Source organism: Capra hircus, chromosome 9, assembly GCF_001704415.2.
Source record: "Capra hircus breed San Clemente chromosome 9, ASM170441v1, whole genome shotgun sequence".
In the NCBI taxonomy this organism is placed as follows: Eukaryota; Metazoa; Chordata; class Mammalia; order Artiodactyla; family Bovidae; genus Capra; species Capra hircus.
Genome location: NC_030816.1, coordinates 88740230 through 88761321, shown reverse-complemented (window position 1 = coordinate 88761321; position 21092 = coordinate 88740230). Strand labels below are relative to the sequence as shown.

General features: G+C 52.8%; 1 protein-coding gene across 1 annotated transcript; it reads left to right on the top strand.

Moving 5' to 3' along the window:
* On the top strand, positions 4820–7958 carry PRR18 (proline rich 18). The gene is made up of 2 exons (XM_018053522.1): positions 4820–4905; positions 5002–7958. The coding sequence occupies exon 2, from the start codon at positions 5015–5017 to the stop codon at positions 5780–5782; it is 768 nt and encodes a 255-aa protein (XP_017909011.1). The 5' UTR covers positions 4820–4905; positions 5002–5014; the 3' UTR covers positions 5783–7958.

Below are 21092 nucleotides of genomic sequence, written 5' to 3'. Positions count from 1 at the left end.
GGGGAGGCCTGGCGTGCTGCAGGCCATGGGGTCGCAAAGAGTCACACAACTGAGAGACTGAACTGAACTGAACTGAACTGAACTCTGTACCGCGAGCTCACAGTGGAGCCCTGGGGCTGTAGACCCGTGATCGCACAAGGATGGAGTACAGAGCAGCCACTCACTTCTGACCTGTTAGCTATAGAAAATATCATTTTCACTAAATATTTTACTAAGTTGCTCTTAAACTCTCGGTTTAAATGTTTAGTAATGACTTCTTTCCAATCCCAAAGAAAGGCAATGCCAATGAATGCTCAAACTACTGCACAGTTGCACTCATCTCACACGCTACTAAAGTAATGCTCAAAATTCTCCAAGCCAGGCTTCAGCAATACGTGAACCGTGAACTTCCAGATGTTTAAGCTGGTTTTAGAAAAGGCAGAGGAACCAGAGATCAAATTGCCAACATCTGCTGGATCATGGAAAAAGCAAGAGAGTTCCAGAAAAACACCTATTTCTGCTTTATTGACTATGCCAAAGCCTTTGACTGTGCGGATCACAGTAAACTGGAAAATTCTTCAAGAGATGGGAATACCAGACCACCTGACCTGCCTTTTGAGAAATCTGCATGCAGGTCAGGAAGCAACAGTTAGGACTGGACATGGAACAACAGACTGGTTCCAAATAGGCAAAGGAGTACATCAAGGCTGTATGTTGTCACCCTGCTTATTTAACTTATATGCAGAGTACATCATGAGAAATGCTGGGCTGGAAGAAACACAAGCTGAAATCAAGATTGCTGGGAGAAATCTCAATAACCTCAGATATGCAGATGACACCACCCTTATGGCAGAAAGTGAAGAGGAACTAAAAAGCCTCTTGATGAAAGTGAAAGAGGAGAGTGAAAAAGTTGGCTTAAAGCTCAACATTCAGAAAACGAAGATCATGGCATCTGGTCCCATCACTTCATGGGAAATAGATGGGGAAACAGTGGAAACAGTGTCAGACCTTATTTTTTGGGGCTCCAAAATCACTGCAGATGGTGACTGCAGCCATGAAATTAAAAGACACTTACTCCTTAGAAGGAAACTTATGACCAACCTAGATAGCATATTGAAAAGCAGAGACAATGCTTTGCCAACAAAGGTCTGTCTAGTCAAGGCTATGGTTTTTGCAGTGGTCATGTATGGATATGAGAGTTGGACTGTGAAGAAGGCTGAGCGCCAAAGCATTGATGCTTTTGAACTGTGGTGTTGGAGAAGACTCTTGAGAGTCCCTTGGACTGCAAGGAGGTCCAACCAGTCCGTTCTAAAGGAAATCAGCCCTGGGTGTTCTTTGGAAGGAATGATGCTAAAGCTGAAACTCCAGTACTTTGGCCACCTCATGTGAAGAGTTGACTCATTGGAAAAGACTGATGCTGGGAGGGATTGGGGGCAGGAGGAGAAGGGGACGACAGAGGATGAGATGGCTGGATGGCATCACCGACTCGATGGACGTGAGTTTGAGTGAACTCTGGGAGTTGGTGATGGACAGGGAGGCCTGGCGTGCTGCGATTCATGGGGTCGCAAAGAGTTTGACACGACTGATCGACTGAACTGAACTTATCTTTTAAATCAACTAGCTTTATTTCAAACAGTGAATTTCATATCGTTAAGATGAGTATTTTGGCGATTATCTCTTGCACCACAGAACCGTGGCTGTGGAACTGATGACCTCACCGCAGTATTCTAGCTTTACTATTTGGTAGATAAGTAGTTTATCCCCACTATTGTGTTCTGGGCATGTTATGCAAAAGCCCACGTAAATTATGAATTAAGCCGGACTATATTTCTTGACTGATCCCTTTTCCGCTCCATCCCCTATTCTGAACGGAGGCCTGCTGTCTTCCCTGGTGTGACTTTCCTTACTGGTAACTGTCGCTGGCTAACAAGTCAACCAAATAGAACGTGGAGCGGGCTCTCTAACAGTCAGCGCTCCAGTGACAGGGCCAGACACAGGCGGCTTTCGCGGGCTCCTGCAGGCCCAGGGGGGCTTTCCAGCCTCCGACGTCAGGGGGCTGAAAGTTCTCGGCAGAGGAACTCGTCGGCAGGGGGCTTTCGCAGAGTCTGCAGGCCGAAGCCCTCCAGAAATGCTAACTTCTCCGTGACCCCTGGGAGGGCAGCCCACCCACCACGAGGCTGGGGACTCCTCTCCCCCACAGGGGCTGTGGGGCCGCAGCACCCGCGGGGAGAGAGCGGAGGAATGGGTTGGGTGCTGGGGGGCGGCCCGCGGCGTTCACCTTCCCGCCTCCGAAACCAGGCACATGTGCCGCGTGCCAAGTCCCCGAGCTTCCGGCCTGGGACCGACGCGGGGGGACTGGGAGAAGCCCACGGACCAGGCTGGTGTGACGTGTGTGTCCATCCGACGGCTCCGAGTTTCTCTCGGGGGAAAAGGCCGACCAGCCGCTGCTGTGGGTGCTGCAGGCTCCTTACCCGCGGCGTCCCTCTCTCCTCTAGTGTGCTGATGGCTGACGTGGCCCTGGGGCCCACGGCTGGGCTGAGGCTCATCTCCTCTCCCCGGGGCCGCGTGCAGTTGGGAGGTGTTTCCGCCCGGGAGCCCTGGTTTTCTAGGAGACTGGAGACAGTCGGAGGGGCGGGGCGGCACGTGCCACACAGCACGTCCATCCTGTGTGTGGACGTACACGGCTGTCCTGACCATGAGATGCCAACCCACGCTTACCTCCCACTCACACCCTTCAAGAGTCACTTCCAAAGCATCCTAAGAATTAGGAAACAGGGCTTCCCTGGTGGCTCAGAGGGTAAAGCATCTGCCTGCAGTGCGGGAGGCCTGGGTTCAATCCCTGGGTCGGGAAGATGCCCTGGAGAAGGAAATGGCAACCCACTCCAGTATTCTTGCCTGGAGAGTCCCACCGACGGAGTAGCCTGGAGAGCTACGGCCATGGGGCCGCAGAGCCGAACAGGACCGAGTGACTTCAAGAATTAGGAAACAGGAAGCAGGGAAAGCCAGTCGCTGATACCGGCACAGCTCCTGAAGTGCTGAGGTCCCTCCTGGAATCCCTCTCTGGGCGTCCAGCTGCCCCCGGGGGCTGCGCCCATAGCCGTGGTCCCCTAGCCCCTCCTCCTCCTCCCGCCTCCTGACCCCCACCCTGCCCATCTGCACGGGTTTCACCGCCTCTGCTGCCCTCCACGCTCCTGGCAGGACTGTTCCTGCCGCCACGGCTTCCACGGCTAGTCCACACCCACCGAGGAACACTGGGGTAAACTGCCGGCGTCATTTCAGCGGCGCCGCAGGTGTTTTACGACCTAAACTGTCTCCAGTGTTTCCCCTGAGCCTTGGGAGGAGACACGATGCCTTGAGACACGGGCAGGGACAGGAAGAAGGTCCAGGGGAAAGGACAGCGGGGAGCCCTGTCTGGAAGTGGGGACTGTGTATTTTATGGAGAAAACAGACACTCGGGGTGGTTTGAGGGTGATGGTGGAGATGACAGGGCCTCCATCCCAGACCATCAAGAGAAGGTTTCCAGCCACCAATCATGTTCCTTTTTGCGTGCCCTGAGGGGAGCACGTGGGAAGGGGCCCGGACAGCAGCGAGGTGCTGGTGGGAAGCAGGAGAGCCTGGAGATCGGGCCAGGGCCCTGGGCAGGGGGCACCGGCCATGTCTGAGGACTCCCCGCTAACCTGGGCCATAACCCACACAACCTAGCTGTGTTCCTGGGTAGCCCAGAAAGGGATTCCCTGGGGATTCGGATGGTAAAGAAGGCACCTGCAGTGCAGAAGACCCAGGTTTGATCCTTGGGTCAGGAAGAAAAGAATTCCCTGGAGAATTCCTGGGAGTTACTGGAGAATTCCTGAGAATTTCCTCCATTCCCTGGAGAAACAGATGGTAACCCACTCCAGTATACCATATCCAGCAATATGCCCGGAGAATCCCATGGACAGAGGAGTCTGGCAAGCTACAGTCCCTGGGGTTGCAAAGACTGGGACGTAACTGAGTGACTAACTGCTTTCCCTGGCCCAGAAAAGCATATCCCATGGGGGCGGGGGGGGGGGGGGGGGGGCGGGGCGCGGGTGGAAGAGCTCTAAACAATGGATGATTCTCCGTAAGTAATGCAGGGACTCCTCATTTGAATTTTGACTTTAGGACGCACTGCTCTGTAATTATGCAGTGAATCATTCATTTATTTAACACACATTTGAAAACTGAAGGAATGTTTTCAGGTCTCTACCACTAGACTAAGTTGACAGTGAAGCTGTTGCATTCCTTTGAACGACTGTTACAGCAGTAAATGCTTTCCGTGTGCTCACAGGAGTCTCCTGTAATGAACTGAAGGTCCTGTATCACGATTTAACCGAAATTGGCCTTTTTTCTTTTTTTTGCCTCGCCAAGGAGTACGAGGTTTTTAATTTAAAAATGATTGTCTTTCAATATGATCCAAAAACAAAACCAGAAGGATGCCCTGAAATGTCCGTGCCCGCCTCTGAACTCCGGCCAGCTTCCTCCCGCGACACCGGGATGCGGGGCCGCGCGCGGGGCCCGCGGTCCCCCCGCCGCCGGCCTGCGCACCATCTTAGAAGCGCCGAGAGGTGGCACACGACTTTCTGGCCCACGTGCGAGGACCCCGCCTCGGGCGGAGGACACGCCCGGTCTTCCCCGCCTCTCATGGATTAGCCCCCGCGGTGGAAGGCCGCCCGGGGAGCCTCGGCCGCCCAGTCGCGGCGCCGGCGTGCGGGCGCAGCGGCTCCTCCTCCCGCGGGCGCGCCAGGCTCCGCGTGGACCGGCCGCCGCTGTCCCCGGAGGAGAGCCGGCAGAGCCCCTGGCCCCGGAAGGAAGGCAGGACGGAGGAAGGCAGCGGGGTGCCCGGACGCAAGGCCCTGGGTGTGGACGCGGGGGGCGTGTGTGCGCCGGAGATGCCGCGGCCCAGCCCAGGTGGGTGCGGAGGGCGGGCGGGGGGCGGACCGCGGCCCCCCCGGGGAGGGCGCCGGGCTCGGCGCGCCCACACGGTAGCCGCCCCTCTCCTTCCAGGGCGCTGACCACCATGCCGTTCCCGCCCGCGCCGCCGCCGCCGCCCACCCCGGCCCCGGGGGTCCCCGCCGCGCGCCCGCCGCCCCGGAAGCCCGGCGCCCCGCGCAAGGCGGCGGCGCCCGCCTGCGCCCCGCCCGGACCCTCGCCGCCCGCCGCGGCCGCCGAGAAGAAGAGGCGGCCTCCCGAGCGGCCCCCGGGGCCGCTGTCCAGCTCCTGGCCCTCCGCCACCCTGAAGCGGCCGCCGGCCCGCCGCGCCCCCGGCCCGGCATCCCCGCGCGCCCCGGCCCCGTGCGCGTCCCGGCCGGCCGGTTCCGGCGACAGCCCCGCGGGGACCGCGGCCGCGGGGGCGCGGACGGCCGCCTCGGGCGCCGGGCCCGACGCCGCCCTGCGCTTCTCGCTGAGCCTCACGCCCGAGGCCGTGCTGGTCGTCCAGCGGCGCCACCTGGAGAGGCAGCTGCTGGCTCGGCCCCGGCGGGCGCCCCCAGCCGACGCCGGGCGCCCGCCCGCCGCCTGCCCCCGGGCCGCGGGCCTCGGCCGCCTGGCCCCGCCGCCGCCGCCCGCCCCCGGCCCGCGGCCCGCCGACCTGCGCTCGCTGCTCAAGGTGTCGCTGCTCAACGAGCGGCACAAATACGACGACGTGGAGTACGAGGAGGAGGCCGCGACCGCCGACGAGGGCCTGGTGCGCAAGTGCACCCAGTGGCTGCGCGGCGTCGAGGCGGCGGCCGCCGCGCGCGACCGGGCGGGGCCCCTGGACGCGCTGCCGCACCTGAGCTCGCTGTGAGCGCGCCCGCCGCCCTCCCGGGCTCCCGAGAGCCGGCCCCGCGGCCCACCCCCTGCGGAGGACGGGGAGACGGCCGCCGCCCCGCCTGCGGCCCTCCGCGGCTCCCCGCGGCCCACCCCCTGCGGAGGACGGGGAGACGGCCGCCGCCCTGCCCTGCCCTGCCGCCGGCCGGGCCTCGCCCTGCGGGTCTGCCCTCTGCACCTGTTGGCTTCTTCCGCGCCCACGGGTGTCCTCGGCGCTCGTGGGTGGGGGGTGAGTCGCGGTACCCATGCCTCTCAGCCCCCACCCCTAAGGGTCCCCTGGGTCCCCCACCCCCAGCGGGGGAAGTCCCGTCGGTGGGTGTGGCTTTGCAGGTGCAGGGGGCCAGAAGGGGGGCGGCCAGGCAGTGCTGCGTGGACGGTTTTGCCTCTCTTGGGTGGGAACCATGTCCTGGGGCCTGGAAAACCCGCGACGCAGGTGAACCGAACTTCCGGTCGGCAACGGGGAGGGTGCTGGCCACTAGGAGAGTCTGCCCGGCCAGTGGGCGCTGTGATGGGCACCGTGCTCTGCGGTGGCCACGCAGACTTCTGAGGGCCGGGAGCCCACGTGCACAGTCCCACACACACAGGTACATGCCTGCACACTGACACATGCTTACCTTCACACACTCAGCTTTCACGCTCACACACTTGTGCTCTCATGCACACTTATCCATACTCACGCTCATGCTCGTTCATGCACACATGCTCACGCCGGTTCACATACAGTTCTTGCCCACCGTGCTCTCTACACTCACACACACACACACAGACACACGGGCGAGCACAGCTGCGGGGACGCTTCGGCGTCCGGGGTTCCGCGGCACTGGGCGAGGCCCGCTTCTGGAGGAGGCATCCTCTCTATCTTAGTGCTGCTCACACCTGTCTGTGCTACAGAGGGAAGGGGGAGGTGACGTGCAGAGAGCTGGACCACATGCGGGGCGCCACAGGCGGGCCAGAAACCCGTTTCTGTAGGGACTGTGGGAGTGCAGGGCAGATGGGTGTTTTCAGCGCTTTTAGTCCCTGTGTGAGAATCAGTGACGTGGTGGCTTTGTACCGTTTATACAGTGGTTTGGAAAAGGGAAGTTTTTATTTATTATTTGAATACAGGGTAAGACTCCCCTGCCTTTCAGAGGTCATACTCTGCTCCACTAACTCCAGGCTGATTTCTAGGTATTCCTTCTGTGCATCTGAGTATATTTAACGCCAAGGTTGAGAAGGGGGGAGAAGGTTATACTCAGATAAAGCTGGTTATATGAGAGTGTAATGTATTACCTCAACTTTTGTCTTATTTTATAACACGTAACTAGTTTAATGTTTATCTCATTAGACTTTAAAGTGTCAAGTCTTGCTTGCATTGTACATTGAAGCCTTACATTCTTAAAAACCAGTTTTGTATTTTTCCTGCGGAGGTCTCTGCTCTCGTCTCTCCCGTGCTAGGCACGCCTCTAGGTAGACACGAAGCATCTAAGTTTGTGGGAGCTGGATAACCCTAACCCTAACCCTAACCCTGCCAGACGAGACGCAGGACCGAGGACCTCCACCTGATGAGTAGCTTGCCTTCTGTGTGAGTGCCCAGACCTGGACTGTGTTTTATTTTAAATGTGTGTCTTAATACCAGAATGGCAAAGGCAGCAATCGTGTGGAGGTGACTTTAAGACACATGTCTCTGTGAATGCTGCGGGCACCCCCGTGGAGTCTGCCGAGCTCAGTCCTGGGGGAGGAATGCTGCTCTGGACGTCAACTGTGAGGCCAAGGAGGGCAGTGCCCTTGGCCTTATGTGCACTCGGCACAAACACCAGTGATTAACAGGCCCCGGTTCATGCCCGTTGTGACAGTAAGGGCATTGTGAAGACTTTCCTAAAGGAGCTGATGTTTGCAGAGCGTCCTGCGTCTGTGTGTCTGTCCTGGCCCTGGCACTCGAGTTGTCTGTGTCCACGTCTCGTCCTTTGTCTCCCTCTCCTCCCCTCCCCGCTCCGCTGGACCCCCAGCCCCGTCTTGCCCATAGCTGGCCACGGACACCACGCACTTTTTCTCCTTGGCGAAGTCGGCTGGAGTTGTGTGCCTTGTTCTTCATTTTGAAAGCAGATGGGTCAAACGTTCGTGTTGCTCTGGTTGACAACCCTCAATAAAAGACAAAAAAAGTGTTTTACACGTGACACGTGATGTGCATTCATGCTGTAACTGACGTTTTCCAAGTCGCTGCCCTGCAGTTTCTTCATGTTTAAGTAAAAGAGAAGCTTGATGCCTGTATTTCTTTTTAGGGGGATATTACACACTGGCCAGGAAGAGAAGAGCTCACCAAGGTGTTCCGAGAGGATTCCTGATGGCCCAGTGGTTAGGACTGAGTGCTTTCACTGCCCAGGGCACAGATGTGTTCAGTCCCTGATCAGGGAACTAAGATCCCACACGCCACCCAAAATAGAGTTCTTCTGAGATGGCCTCTCCCTGGTACTGCCCTGCCTGAGGCTTTGGGATTTCCAGGGGTTAGCAAAGGGTCGTGCCTGCCTGCTAAAGAGTCGAGTCTGACTCTTTGCAGCCCCGTGAACTGTAGCCCGCCAGGCTCCTCTATCCATGGGATTTCCCAGACAGGAATACTGGAGTGGGTTGCCATTTCTTCCTCCAGGGGATCTTCCAGACCCAGGGCAGAGTCTTATGTCTTTTGCGTTAGAGGGCAGATTCTTTACCACTAGCTCTTAATTGCTGCCAGCAATGACCAGGATTTTAAGAATTCTATTGCTAAGTCAAATAATGTCATAATAAAACTATTTGGCTTTCCCTGGTGGTTCAGATGGTAAGAATCCACCTGCCATGTGGGAGACCTGGGTTTAGTCCTTGGGTTGGGAAGATCCCCTGGAATGGGAACCACCCACTTCAGTATTCTTGTCTGGAGAATCCCATGGACGGAGGAGGCTGGCAGGCTACAATCCATGGGGTCACAAAAGAGTTGGACACGACTGAGTGGCTTTGACAAGGCTACTTGCCAGCAGTACCTAACCTCTTGTGGGATCCCAACCCCCATGAGAGCTAATTCCAGAAATACTCCTAAGAATATGCCTGCTAACAACAAAATCTGTGTATGTTTCAGGGAGCTCATGACCCCAGATTAAGAGTTCCATCTACGCTCACTACTACAATGTTTTTCTTTTGCTGAAAGTAATTTCAGTCTGGGGTGTCATTCCAGTCAGAAGAGTCAGTTTGAATGATGGTGAGAGCTATAGATTACTCAGAGCGTGAGGTCTGTCTTTGAAATCTTTGGGTCCATGGACAAAAGGTGATAAACGATGTTCATGGAAGGAAGAAGGTGGAACCCCGCATTCTCTGGGTAACTGGTGATGTTCGGGCCTAATCCTCCCATCACTGCCCTGCCCGTAGCTGGGCTGGGAGCACACACTCTGTAGGCCGGGCGTCTGTGCTATAGTGAGCGGACATGGAAGGTCTCTATCGAAGGGCAGGGCATGTGTGACTAAATGCCACATATCTAGGAGATTCCCTGGCACTTTAAGAGAGGTTTTATGTCCATCTGTTCTCTTCCTGGAAAAAGCAGATGCCAGAAATCAGAAACTTCAGTTTTGTGGTTTCCCAGCAAATGGCACAGTTCCAGGGACGGTGGTGATCTGTGGGATCTGGTGAGATTACACTGACTCTGAAACTGTAACTTGTACCCTTGAATCCAGATCGCCAGGAGAAATATCAGCAACTTCAGATATGCAGACGATAACACTCTAGTGGTAGAAAGTGAAGAGGAACTGGAGCCTCTTTATGAGGGTGAAAGGGAAGAATGAAAACGCTGGTTTTAAATTCAGCATTAAAAAAAAAAAAAAAAACGATCATGGCATCTTGTTCCATAATTTCCTGGCAAATAGAAGGGGAAAGAGTGGAAACAGTGACAGATTTTGCTTTCCTGGGCTCCAGAATCACCGTGGATGGTGACTGAAGCCATGAAATTAAAAACCCTTCTCTTTGGAAGGAAAGCTATGTCAAACCTAGACAGCATACTAAAAAGCAGAGACATCAGTTTGCCGACAAATGTCGGCAAATGTCAAAGCTATGGTTTTTCCTGTAGTCATGCATGGATGTGAGAGTTGGACTGTAAAGAAAGCTGAGCACTGAAGAATTGAGCTTCTGACCTGTGGTGTTGGAGAAGACTCTTGAGAGTCCCTTGGACAGCAAGGAGATCCAACCAGTCCATCCTAAAGGAGATCCTGAATGTTAACTGGAAGGACTGATGCTGAAGCTGAAACTCCAGTACTTTGGCCCCCTGACGCGAAAGATGCCTGAAGTGCCCACGGTCGTTCCTGCCTGGAGGAAGCCCGCAGGAGTATCAGAGCTGGGGCCCAGGCGTCTCTGGAGGTCTGGGAGGGGCCCCCAAGGCTGTCTCTGCATGTAGGGGACCCACTCAGGATGTAGTGCTGCCTGCAGGGGCACACCAACGTTCCTCTATTTGTAGGTGTAGACAGTGAGTCCTAAGGGGAGGGCCTCTCACACCAGCACCCAGTTGCTGAGCTGCCCTCATCACCAGGCCCCCGGGTTCAAGTTCTGAACCTTCACAAGAAGGATCTAGTGAGCATGGAGGGGTGCTCGGGTGACCGCCTGGGGAGGGCCCTCACAAGGGGCCACTTCTGCGTGCCTCCCTCAGTGGGTTTTCCATGGAACCGACTTTTCCATGGAGTACAGATTTAAAACCTTTCATGGATAAAGATCACACTGAGCGAGTGAGTGAAAGTCTCTCTGTCATGTCTGACTCTTTGCAACCCCATGGACTGTACAGTCCATGGAATGCTCTAGGCCGGAATACTGGAGTGGGTAGCTTATCCCTTCTCCAGTGGGTCTTCTGAATCCAGGGAATCAAACTGGGGTCTCCTGCGTTGCAGGTGGATTCTTTACCAACTGAGCTATCAGGGAAGCCCTACGCTAGAAATCAATGAAATAAGACACTAACAATACAGAAAACTCACAGTCTTAAGTTGCTTCTTTTTAAAGATCAGTTGGGCTTCCCAGGTGACCCTGGAGCTAAAAGAGTCTACCCGCCAGTGTAGGAGACGTAAGAGATGCTGGTTTGAGCCCTGGGTCGGGAAGATCCCCTGGAGAAGGAAATGGCAACCCACTCCAGTATTCTTGCCTGGAGAATCCCAGGGACAGAGGAGCTTGACGGGCTACAGTCCAGGGGGTCACAAAGAGCTGGACATGACTGCACAACTTAGTACACGAAGATTAGTTAAAATGAGCAGTACCTGTTGTGACTGATCGTGAAGAAAGAAAGACAGAAAAAAACCACAAACTGCCAAGATCAGGAATAAGGGGGAATTTAACTGCAATCCTACAGATTTTAAAAGGGCAATCAGTCAAACCAGGGACAGGCGGAATCGAAGTAACAGCTTTCCCACCCACTGCCAACAGTGCTGGTTGGAATAGGCACCAAGTGAGGTTTTCTCTGTGTTATTTCAGAAACATTTCCTTTCCGAGGTCAATATCTAGTTTGCCAAACAGAACAGCTGATATTTGCATGTGTGAGGCATAAATGTTTTTTTATTTTGCATTGCGATTCATTTGGATGCAAGGAAGATTTTGCCTGTTTCCTTAAGCAAAGGATAAACAGAAAACCTCCAAGACACAGTCGCAAATACGTTGGGAAAACTGGCTTCCCTTTTGCTGGGAGAGCCTGGTTTGCAAGGCCACATCGTTCACAGCGAGGGGCCTCTCCCGTACCCTCATCCCTGGGAGTCCCGCAGCCCACTCCTCCCCCACAGCAGGCTGCAGTCTCTGCGGAGCCTCTGGGTTCAGTCTCTGCCCTGGTCCTGGCCTCTGCCCTTTTCACTGTTATAACGAGTGTGTGTGCGCATGCTCAGTCAGTCTGACTCTTTGCAACCGTGTGGACTGTAGCCTCCCAGGCTCCTCTGTCCATGGGATTTCCCAGGCAAGAATACTGGAGTGGGTTGCCATTGCCTCCTCCAGGGGATCTTCCGGACCCAGGGATTGAACCAGCATCTCCTGTGTCCCCTGCATTGGCAGGCAGACTCTTTACCACTGTGCCACGGGGGAAGCCCCATCGATAACAAGACTCGCCTTCTTTTCAGAGCACTTACATTCACCATCGATTTGGATGACACTCTCTGGTCAATTTTATAGACAGAAGGGGGACCCATGATGTGGCCCAAGCACTCAGGTGTGAGTGGCAGCAACCGAATTGTGGCCAGTGCCCAGCAGATCCAGGCTCCACGGTGCTGGGGTGGTGGAGGGAGGGGAGATCACCCTGCCCCACCCCCCAGATGCTATGTCCAACATCCACGGGGCAGCATCCTGGGAAGTCTGTCTGGACACCTCCCAACATGGACTCGTCACTGTCACTTCATGGGTGGAGGGGCCAGCACACTCCTAGTCACGATGCTCCTGAGGGTTAAAGAGTCACCTGAGACTCACTGATGTGTTACCCAGGGCTGGGATGGGGTGATCTGGTCTCCAGGACCGAAGCCTTATCCCAGGGACTTGCTGAGAAGGTGCTCATAGGGAAACTAAGTTTCTGGGTAAAGGAGAAAGCAGAGAGACGCTGGAGGAGACTGGGTGACCCCGAGGGGCACTAGTGGTATCCAGGGGTCACACGATGATGCAGGTGGGCTGGCAGTGCCCGAGCCCAGGGCCTGGCCCACCCCAGCTCCCCACGTTCACAGTGAGCTCGTTGGTCACTGTCTGCCCCACTTCCCGCTCTGGACCTGGGCGATGGGAGCTCCAGGCGGGGGACCCAGCCTGGCATGTGGTGACGTGGTGTTTGCACTCATAGGGCTCAGACCCCTGAACATGACCCCATGGACCCTGGGGCTGCACCAGCTGAGACAACCCAGCCAGAGAGTTCTGAAACAGTCTCTCAGTGGCAGGGACGGGACTCCCAACAATGGGCCCATTCACGACCAAGCACAGCCAGTACCCACGGCTGTGCCGTCCCAGGGCCTGCAGAGAGACACTGCGGGTGATGGGAGGGCCAGGGACAGACAGAGATGACTTCATGCTTGTTATAAAGCACAGCTGTCCCAAGAGACCGGCTGGTGGGCACCAGGGCCCCACAGCCGAAGCCAAATTGCAGAGATTGTTCCACTTTCGTTCCTCACTTTCCGTCTGCTCAGAAGGCATGTCTGAAAGTCAGGGGCACCTTCTCAAGGACGGCTGTCTGTGCTCAGTGTCTGGCAGCTCCCGGCAGAGATTACACTACTCTTCCACTAACAATGGAATATTTGACCATAGTTTAGAAAAATGTCCTCAAAATGTTAAACATGAAACACAAAGGGAGGGGACCACTCACCAGTGGAAAAGAAAAGATGAGCAGACATCCGGGCAAAAACGGAGCTGTGATCACGTGAGTGGTGCCTTGAAGTCTAGCTACACTGACCTTCGTTCTAGAATCACCAGGAGATCCTCATTAGGGAAGTAAATGAGGGGACCGTCTCTGGTGGTCTAGTGGTTAAGACTCTGCCTTGCAAAGCAGGGGTTCTGTCCCTGGTCTGGGAACTAAGAGCCCACATCCTGGGGGGCAGCCGAGTCCACATGCCCCAACTAGAGTCCACGCACTGCCAGGAACAATTCTGCATTCCGCAACGAAGACCCAGTGCAGCCCAACAATAAATAAGTATTTTAAAAGACAGCAAATGAGATGGGAAGGGCCGCAGCCAGCCTGTTGCCCAGTTGCCCTGCAGCTGCCCATGAACGAGTCCTTCGTGCGCACTTACTATCAGTGTTGTGAAGGTTCAGCTCTGCCCTGAGACGCAGGTAACTCTTCACACAGCTGTACAACCAGAGGCGGCCCATTTGCTCCAAAACAAAAGTGGGGTTTTCTCCCAGCACAGGGGAAAGTGAGAGGCATCAGAGGAGGTCAGGAGTAGGGGGACCGCAGGGCCAGGACAGATGGGATAGGAGGATTGGTCAGCTGTGCCCACTGGCGTGTCTGCCAGCCCTGGGAAGGGGCAGGAGAAAACTGGTGAGCAGAGAGGGGGATGAGGCCGCTGGGGGTGGGCTTTGGAATGTGCCCAAGGCCCTTGGCCCGCCCTCCTGGGCAGTATACAGACCAGCCACCTCCAAAACCTCCCTTGTCCTCGTTTTCCTGGTGTGAGCAAACTCTCTGGATTTTCAGAGAGTTTTGGTACCTCTCCATGGGAAACACCCTCAGAGTCTGTTTTTAAGGAAATAAACCCAAATCAGTATCTCATGACATCACTGTTCAAACATACATTTGAACTTAAGACTGGGCTTCCGTGGTGGTTCAGATGATAAAGAATCCACCAGCAATGTGGGAGACCTGGGTTTGATCCTTGGGTTGGGAAGATCCTCTGGAGGAGGTCATGGCAACCCACTCCAATAGTCATACCTGGAGAATTCCATGGACAGAGGAGCCCTGGTGGGCTGCAGTCCACGGGGTCGCAAAGAGTCGGGCACGACTGAGTGACTACCTGCACGCACACACATGGAACCCAGTTCATGGAGATGTGTGACCAGAAGTTCCGTGCTTGCCTGCTGGCAGGGTGCCCGCCTTGGAACATGGATGCCCCAAACGCTTGGATACTGTCCCAGCAGCAGGGTGATGGATGGTCCTGAGCAGCCCTGTCCTTCTCCATAGCAGCACAGTCAGGCTGGCTGTACCTCAGAGCCCAGACTGTCCTTGACTGTGAAGGATCACTAACACCCCACCCTGAGCTGCAGAGAAAGCAGGTCTTGCTCGTTCGGCTGAGGCTGCGGACGCCATTTTTCCAGAACATGATTGCTGACTTTGACTGGTATTACTGGTTCCTTCACGAGATCAGGAGCCCCAGTGCTGGGTCCCAGGGATGTCCACCCAGGGCATGTGGTATGTTGGTGCTGTGGGGGGACACGCCCAGGGGTCTTTCAGGAACCTTGGATGGGTCCACACAGAAAACTTGCTCTTCGACCTCGTTGAGCTGGGAGCAGGGTGCTCTAGCGGGCTGTGCTGAGCTGGTGCTAGAAGGACCTGGAAGCTGCCCCGTGTCCTGTCTGCAGTCCCGGATAGGTATGTGATATTGACAGGAATTCCCCTGCATCAACTGAACATCAGGCATCGCGCAAGAGGAAGACTCAGCCACAACTTTCCTCAATTAGATTTTAAAAAATTACTAAATTACCCAAGCTCATTGTGACCAAAGGTACCAGCTTTTTAAAGAAGAAGTTAGGAGTCCGTGTCCCCAGGATGAACCCTAACTTTGTTCCTCCAGCCTTCTGCAGACGACCTACAGTCTGCTCTTATCTTTCTGCTGGGGGGGGGGGGGGGGATACTGTAATTTTGTGAAATTAAAAAAAAATTGAAGCCAAATGAAAAAAAATTTAAAGCTTATAAAAACATTAAAGGGACTCCCTCATTTACTAAGACTTTGATGGTCACTGATGTGAATCAAGAGGACCCCGGCCCCAGCCACGTGGGGCGACCGTACTGGCGGCCGCAGGGAGCCGCTGTCCTTCGTCTCCGTCTCCTGAAGGCAAAGTGCCAGAGAGCGGGCTGTTTGAGCAGCGGCCCTGGGCGTGCCTTCCTGGGGGCCTCCCCAAGTCTACACCCATGGGGAAGAGCCAGCATCACCTTCATCCCATTCCCGGTGGGAGGGAGATGCAGAGTCACGGCGCTGCAACACCCACCAACCCCGGATTTTCCAGGGACATGCGGGTTCACTGAGGTTCTCCACCCACGCAGCCTTTACTTCCGGTTCACGAGATTCTTCCCCTGTGCTGGCTTTACTTCCGGTTCACGAGATTCTTCCTGCCCCGCCCCCCCCCGCCCCCAACGCTGGCTTCACTGACTGTACTTCCGTCAGGAGAACCGAAGGCCAAGCTCGCTTGAGGCACCTTCCATCCTCTTCCTCCTCCCCTCAGGCCTGCCGACTGGAAGGATCTGAGAGGCTCTCTTCCAGCTCATTTGCACCAAATAAGGGCCCCTTTGGTGCACGACAAACCCAAATCAAGGAAGTGATCGCTTTCATTCAGAAATCGCTCTGTGTCCTCGTCAAATAATGAGTCTTAAAATAGCAAGACCACAATAAAGGGCGAGTCCTGGGCAGAGTACACACCTGAGTATGTGGATTAAAGCCGCTGTGGAAACCATCCATGAGCATGGTCTCCACAAGCCCCAGCTTCTGTAGAATCCTATTTTATTTCTGTATCAACTAATTTGACTCCAGGATCCTATTCATTTGGCTTTTCCTTTATCAGAAAACTTAGTATATCATAAAAGTTTGCAGTCAAGTACAAATTTTGTAATTTGCAATAAATAGAGATACTGGATTTCCCCACCTAGTTTGTAATTTAACAACAACAAAAAGTCAGATAAGAACAGAAGAGAAAAGAAGTTGCCCAGTGGTCACGTGATCTTGGTCAGAAAGATTCATTATCTCTTGTCTTCCCTCTTCTTGTTTTCTTCAAGCAGACAAAGAAATAAGAGTTAAACAAAAGTATTTAATGCATTGGGCTTCCCTGGTGGCTCAGACAGTAAAGAATCCACCTGCAATTCTGGAGACCCGGGTTCAATCCTGGGGTCGGGAGATCCCCTGGAGGAGGGCATGGCAACCCACTCAGTATTCTTGCCTGGAGAATCCCACAGACAGAGGAGACTGATGGGCTACATTAGAAAGAGCTGGACATGACTAAGTGACTGAGCACAGCACAGCATTTTGGTGTTATGTGGTTGGAATTAAATATCAGTGCAGATATGGACACTGTGGCTGCCCTGCAAATAGGTTCATCAGTACCACGTGTCTAGGTTCCATATGTAGGCACTAATATACGATATTTGTTTTTCTCTTTCTGACTTCCTTAATTCTGTATAATAGGCTCTAGGTTCATCTACTTTAGCAGAACTGATTCAAGTGTGTTCCTTTTCATGACCAAGTAATATTCTGTTGTATATATGTACCACAGCTTCTTTATCCATTCATCTGTTGGACATCTAGATTTGGAAGGTGGATTCTTAATCTCAGGGACCACCAGGGAAGTCCCATTCTTCAATAATCTTTTATATCCATTTTTACATAAACTATTAAGTAGCCTGATAAGGTTGGAGAAGGAAATGGCAACCCACTCCAGTACTCTTGCCTGGAGACTCCCACAGACAGAGGAACCTGGCAGGCTGCAGTCTATGGGGTCTCAAGAGTCAGACATGACTTAGCGAATAAACTACTACTGCCAAAATTCACATTGGAGACGGAAATGGCAACCCACTCCAGTACTCTTGCCTAGAGAATTCCACGGACAGAGGAACCTGGTGGGCTGCAGTCCACAGGGTCACGGAGAGTCAGACACGACTGAGTGACTAACACACACACACAGCCTGATAAGGTTGTGACCTGGCGATTTTTCAATGGGGTAGCAGGAAAGAATTTGATGTCTTCCTTGCTAACAGGACTGTGATGTGAGTGAGGCACTGGGAAGGAAAGGGGGATTTGGACATTATTTCTTTGGTATCAGATCCTGCTAGAATGAACACTTGAATTTCTGTTTCACGGCTTCCACTAGGGGTGATCTGCAGCTCCCCACCGGGCAGCTTCTGCGCTCTGAAGCGTGGGCTGCCCTGCTAACTTCCAGCTCTTCCAAACGACTAGTTGAGGTTTCTTTGGGTGGTAACTAGATACTCAGCTCAGTTATTAAAACAAGCAACTTTTAAAGTTTGGTTTTCACAATCCATAAGAGCATCTCAATAAGGAAATAGAGAAAGCAAAATCTAATTTTAGTTCTTTGGTTTCTAAAATAAAAGGTAACTCTGCCTCAGCTTGAGCAAAAAGACTTCTGAGAAGGTTGAGGGATCTGAGAAGAATGGAAGTGGGGGGAGTGCCATTGGTGAGGGAGACTGAGAGGCCCACACCTCCAGCCTAAAATGAAGGAGTCGGCTGGTGAATACAGTCATTAACATTGGAACAACTTTGAGTGGCATCAGAGGGTAACTAGACTGACCTGGTGATCATTTCCTAATGTGCAAAAATACAAAGCTACTATGTTGTACATCTTCAACTAGTACGTACAGTACTATAGGAGTGTAAGTTAGTTATGGGCTTCCTAGGTGGTGGTAAAGAATCTGCCTGCCAATGCAGGAGACAAAGAGCCGCGGGTTCGAACCCTGGGTCAGGAAGATCCCCTGGAGGAGGGAATGGCAGCCCACTCCAGTATCCTTGCCCGGAGAATCCCATGGACAGAGGAGCCTGGCGGGCTGCAGTCCTTGGGGTCGCAAAGACTGGGACAGGACTGAAGCGACCCAGCATGCACGCAAGTGAATTAGACTTCAATTTCTAAAACATTGAGAGAATGGGAGGAAAAGCTGAGGAAGCAGGCTTTGGTGAGAGTGGTTATCCAGCCCACAGGCAGTAATGGGGGGGGGGGTCCGTCTTGGGTGACCCTGTGTCAGTCCCTGCGGGTTGCAGATTTGGGGGTTGGCTCTCACGTCGTGGGGGTGGGGAAATGAGGATGTTTGCCCAAAGAGGGACGGGCTGGATGCCACTGGCCACTGCAGGTCAGGGATGTGAAGCACCGCCCTGTACCGGGCCCCTCTGAGCTTGTCCGCATGGTGACCGTGGGCATCCACCTACCAAATCCGAACCTGCCGCTTCTGGTCTGAGAGCTCGGGGTGCATCACTGCGCATCCCTGTGGGGCTTATATGCTGGTGGTGGGAGATGCTGAATACTGGGGGCGAGCCCTCAGGTAGGAGAATCAGGTCCCTGGTGGGACTGACCCCCAGGGCAGCCCGAGTGATGAATGGGCAGTGGGCCTGCAGGGAGGCGAGGGGATCGTGCAGGGACCCGCGTGAGTAGGCGGGAGGCAGTTCTGGGGAGGTGCTTGCCGGGGTCTCCACAGGGCGGTTGCGCCTAAATAGTTCTGTGCCTCCGTGTGTGGCCTTCGGTCCCCGCCCTCAGGGAGGACCCGGCCTTCTGTGAGCATCAGCTCACCTCCGGATCACCTCATGTCTGCAAAGTCCTCCGGGGAAGGAAGAAACATGGTTCATTTGTCAGCTAAGTTGCTACTTTTTCAGTTGTACCTTACGGAAATTTGAAACGTATTTTAAAGGGTAATTAAATACCAAAAATAGCAGACGTTCACTTTTTGCAAGGAGAAATTCTATGGCTTGATCTCACGTCGGTCACATTTTACTGTTCTCGTGAAGTGAAGTAATTAAAGATGCTAAGTGCTGCTGAGCAAAGCCAGGCTGTGACTAGAGTGGTCCTCTCCTAAGTGCCGCACCAGTTATTGTAACAGAATGAGGACTCTTCCTGTTCATCCTGAGGGTGTCCTATGTACGTTTTGGTTACTGAGCAACAGTAGTCAAAGCATTTTCATATGCTTTGTCTCATTGTTCTAGTAACAAAAATATCAGATTGGGTAGAGGGAATGTTCATTTCTTAGGAGATGAGATATTTGACAATGGTGAAATAAAAACACAGGAAACAACATGATTTTGAGAAGTTTTCTGAAATTTTTGGTAACCATGAAGGAATTAGTAACTTAAAGTAATTGTTTCCTCTAAACATCAAAGTCAAATAATGAGCTTTTGTTCTTTTTTAATAATTAGGTTTTTCCTGCTTATAAAAACCTGGGGGAATACTGAGATATAAAAATTAGAAAATGAAAACCACTCATAATTCTGCTACCCACATGTCATCTCTTTGATCATCTTTGTGATTCTCCCTTTTGGCATCTATGCAAATATAAAGAGCCCTACTGAAAATTAACAGGAGAATTCTCTCACATTATTAAATATTTTTCTACCACATGATATTATTGGCTATGTAGCTTTCCCCTATTACTATAATTTTTAAAACAAATTCCCTACACAAGTATTCAGTTTACCCTCCATTTGGGGGAGACATTTTAAACACCACTACAGTGAGTAACTGTGTCTGCTAATATTTATGCATTTGTCTAAGCCACTTAGTTATGTAAGTCATTAAATTTTTGGGCTCCAAAATCTCTGCAGGTGGTGACTGCAGCCTTGAAATTAAAAGACGCTTGCTCCTTGGAAGGAAAGCTATGACCAACCTAGACAGCATATTAAAAAGCGGAGACATAATTACTTTGCCAACAAAGGTCCATCTAGTCAAAGCTTTGGTTTTTTATGTATGGATGTGAGAGTTGGATTATTAAGAAAGCTGAGCATAGAAGAATTGATGCTTTTGAACTGTGGTGTTGGAGAAAACTCTGGAAGGTCCCTTGGACTGCAAGGAGATCCAACCAGTCCATCTTAAAGGATATCATTCCTGAATGTTCATTGGAAGGACTGATGCTGAAGCTGAAACTCCAATACTTTGGCCACCTGATGTGAAGAACTGGCTCATTTGAAAAGACCCTGATGCTGGGGAAGATTGAAGGCAGGAAGAGAAGGGGGCGACAGAGGATGAGATGGTTGAGTGGCATCAACTACTCGATGGACATGAGTCTGAGCAAGCTCCAGGAGTTGGTGATGGACAGGGAGGCCTGGCGTGCTGCCGTCCATGGGGTCGCAAAGAGCTGGACACGACTGAGCCACTGAACTGAGCTGATGTGAGTCTCACTTTAGTGAATAGGGATGTTTATGCATCTTTATATGCAGCTCTGATTTTTCTTGGAATAAACTTCTGGAACCATGAGTCTGAATATACGGAGTCTTTTTAAAATAGCTTTTCTCTTTTAAAAATTGAATATTTATTTATTTGGCTGCTCTGGGTCTTGGTTATCATGTGCAGGATTTTTTTTTTTCAGCCACAGAAAGCAGGATCGTTAGTTGTGCCATGCAAACTCTTAGTTGTGGGATGTGGGATCTAGTCTCTGACCAGGGATCCACCTTGAGCCCACTGCGTTGGGAGCACTAAGTCTTAGTCACTGGACCACCAGGAAAGTCCTGGCAGCTTTTCTTTGAGAAAGTCTGTGATAACAGACACTTCAGAGTGACATCTGAGAATGTCCTTCCCACTGACCCCTGCAAGTATGTGGTAGGATCACTTAAAGAAATGTTAATCTGATAGGAAAAAAAAAAAAAAAAAAGACAGCTTGTGGGATTTTGTTAATTAATAGTGAAGCTGAACTTTTAATTTATTTTCATGTTGTAACTACTGTCTTTCTTTTTGGATAAATTGTTTACCTTGGCTGTGTTTTGAAAGGATTCTATTCAGCCTATGAAAGGTGACCATAATTACTCATATTTAGAAAGCTTTTAGTGTCTCCTAGACTTGTCTCCAATTGCAAACTCTGTTTGGCCAAACTCAAGACCAGCTCCTGGCGCCCCTTCCCCAGGCCTCCTCGTCCAGGGGGTAGGGCGGGGGCAGCGGGAATCCTGCTGAGTAGGGGTGGA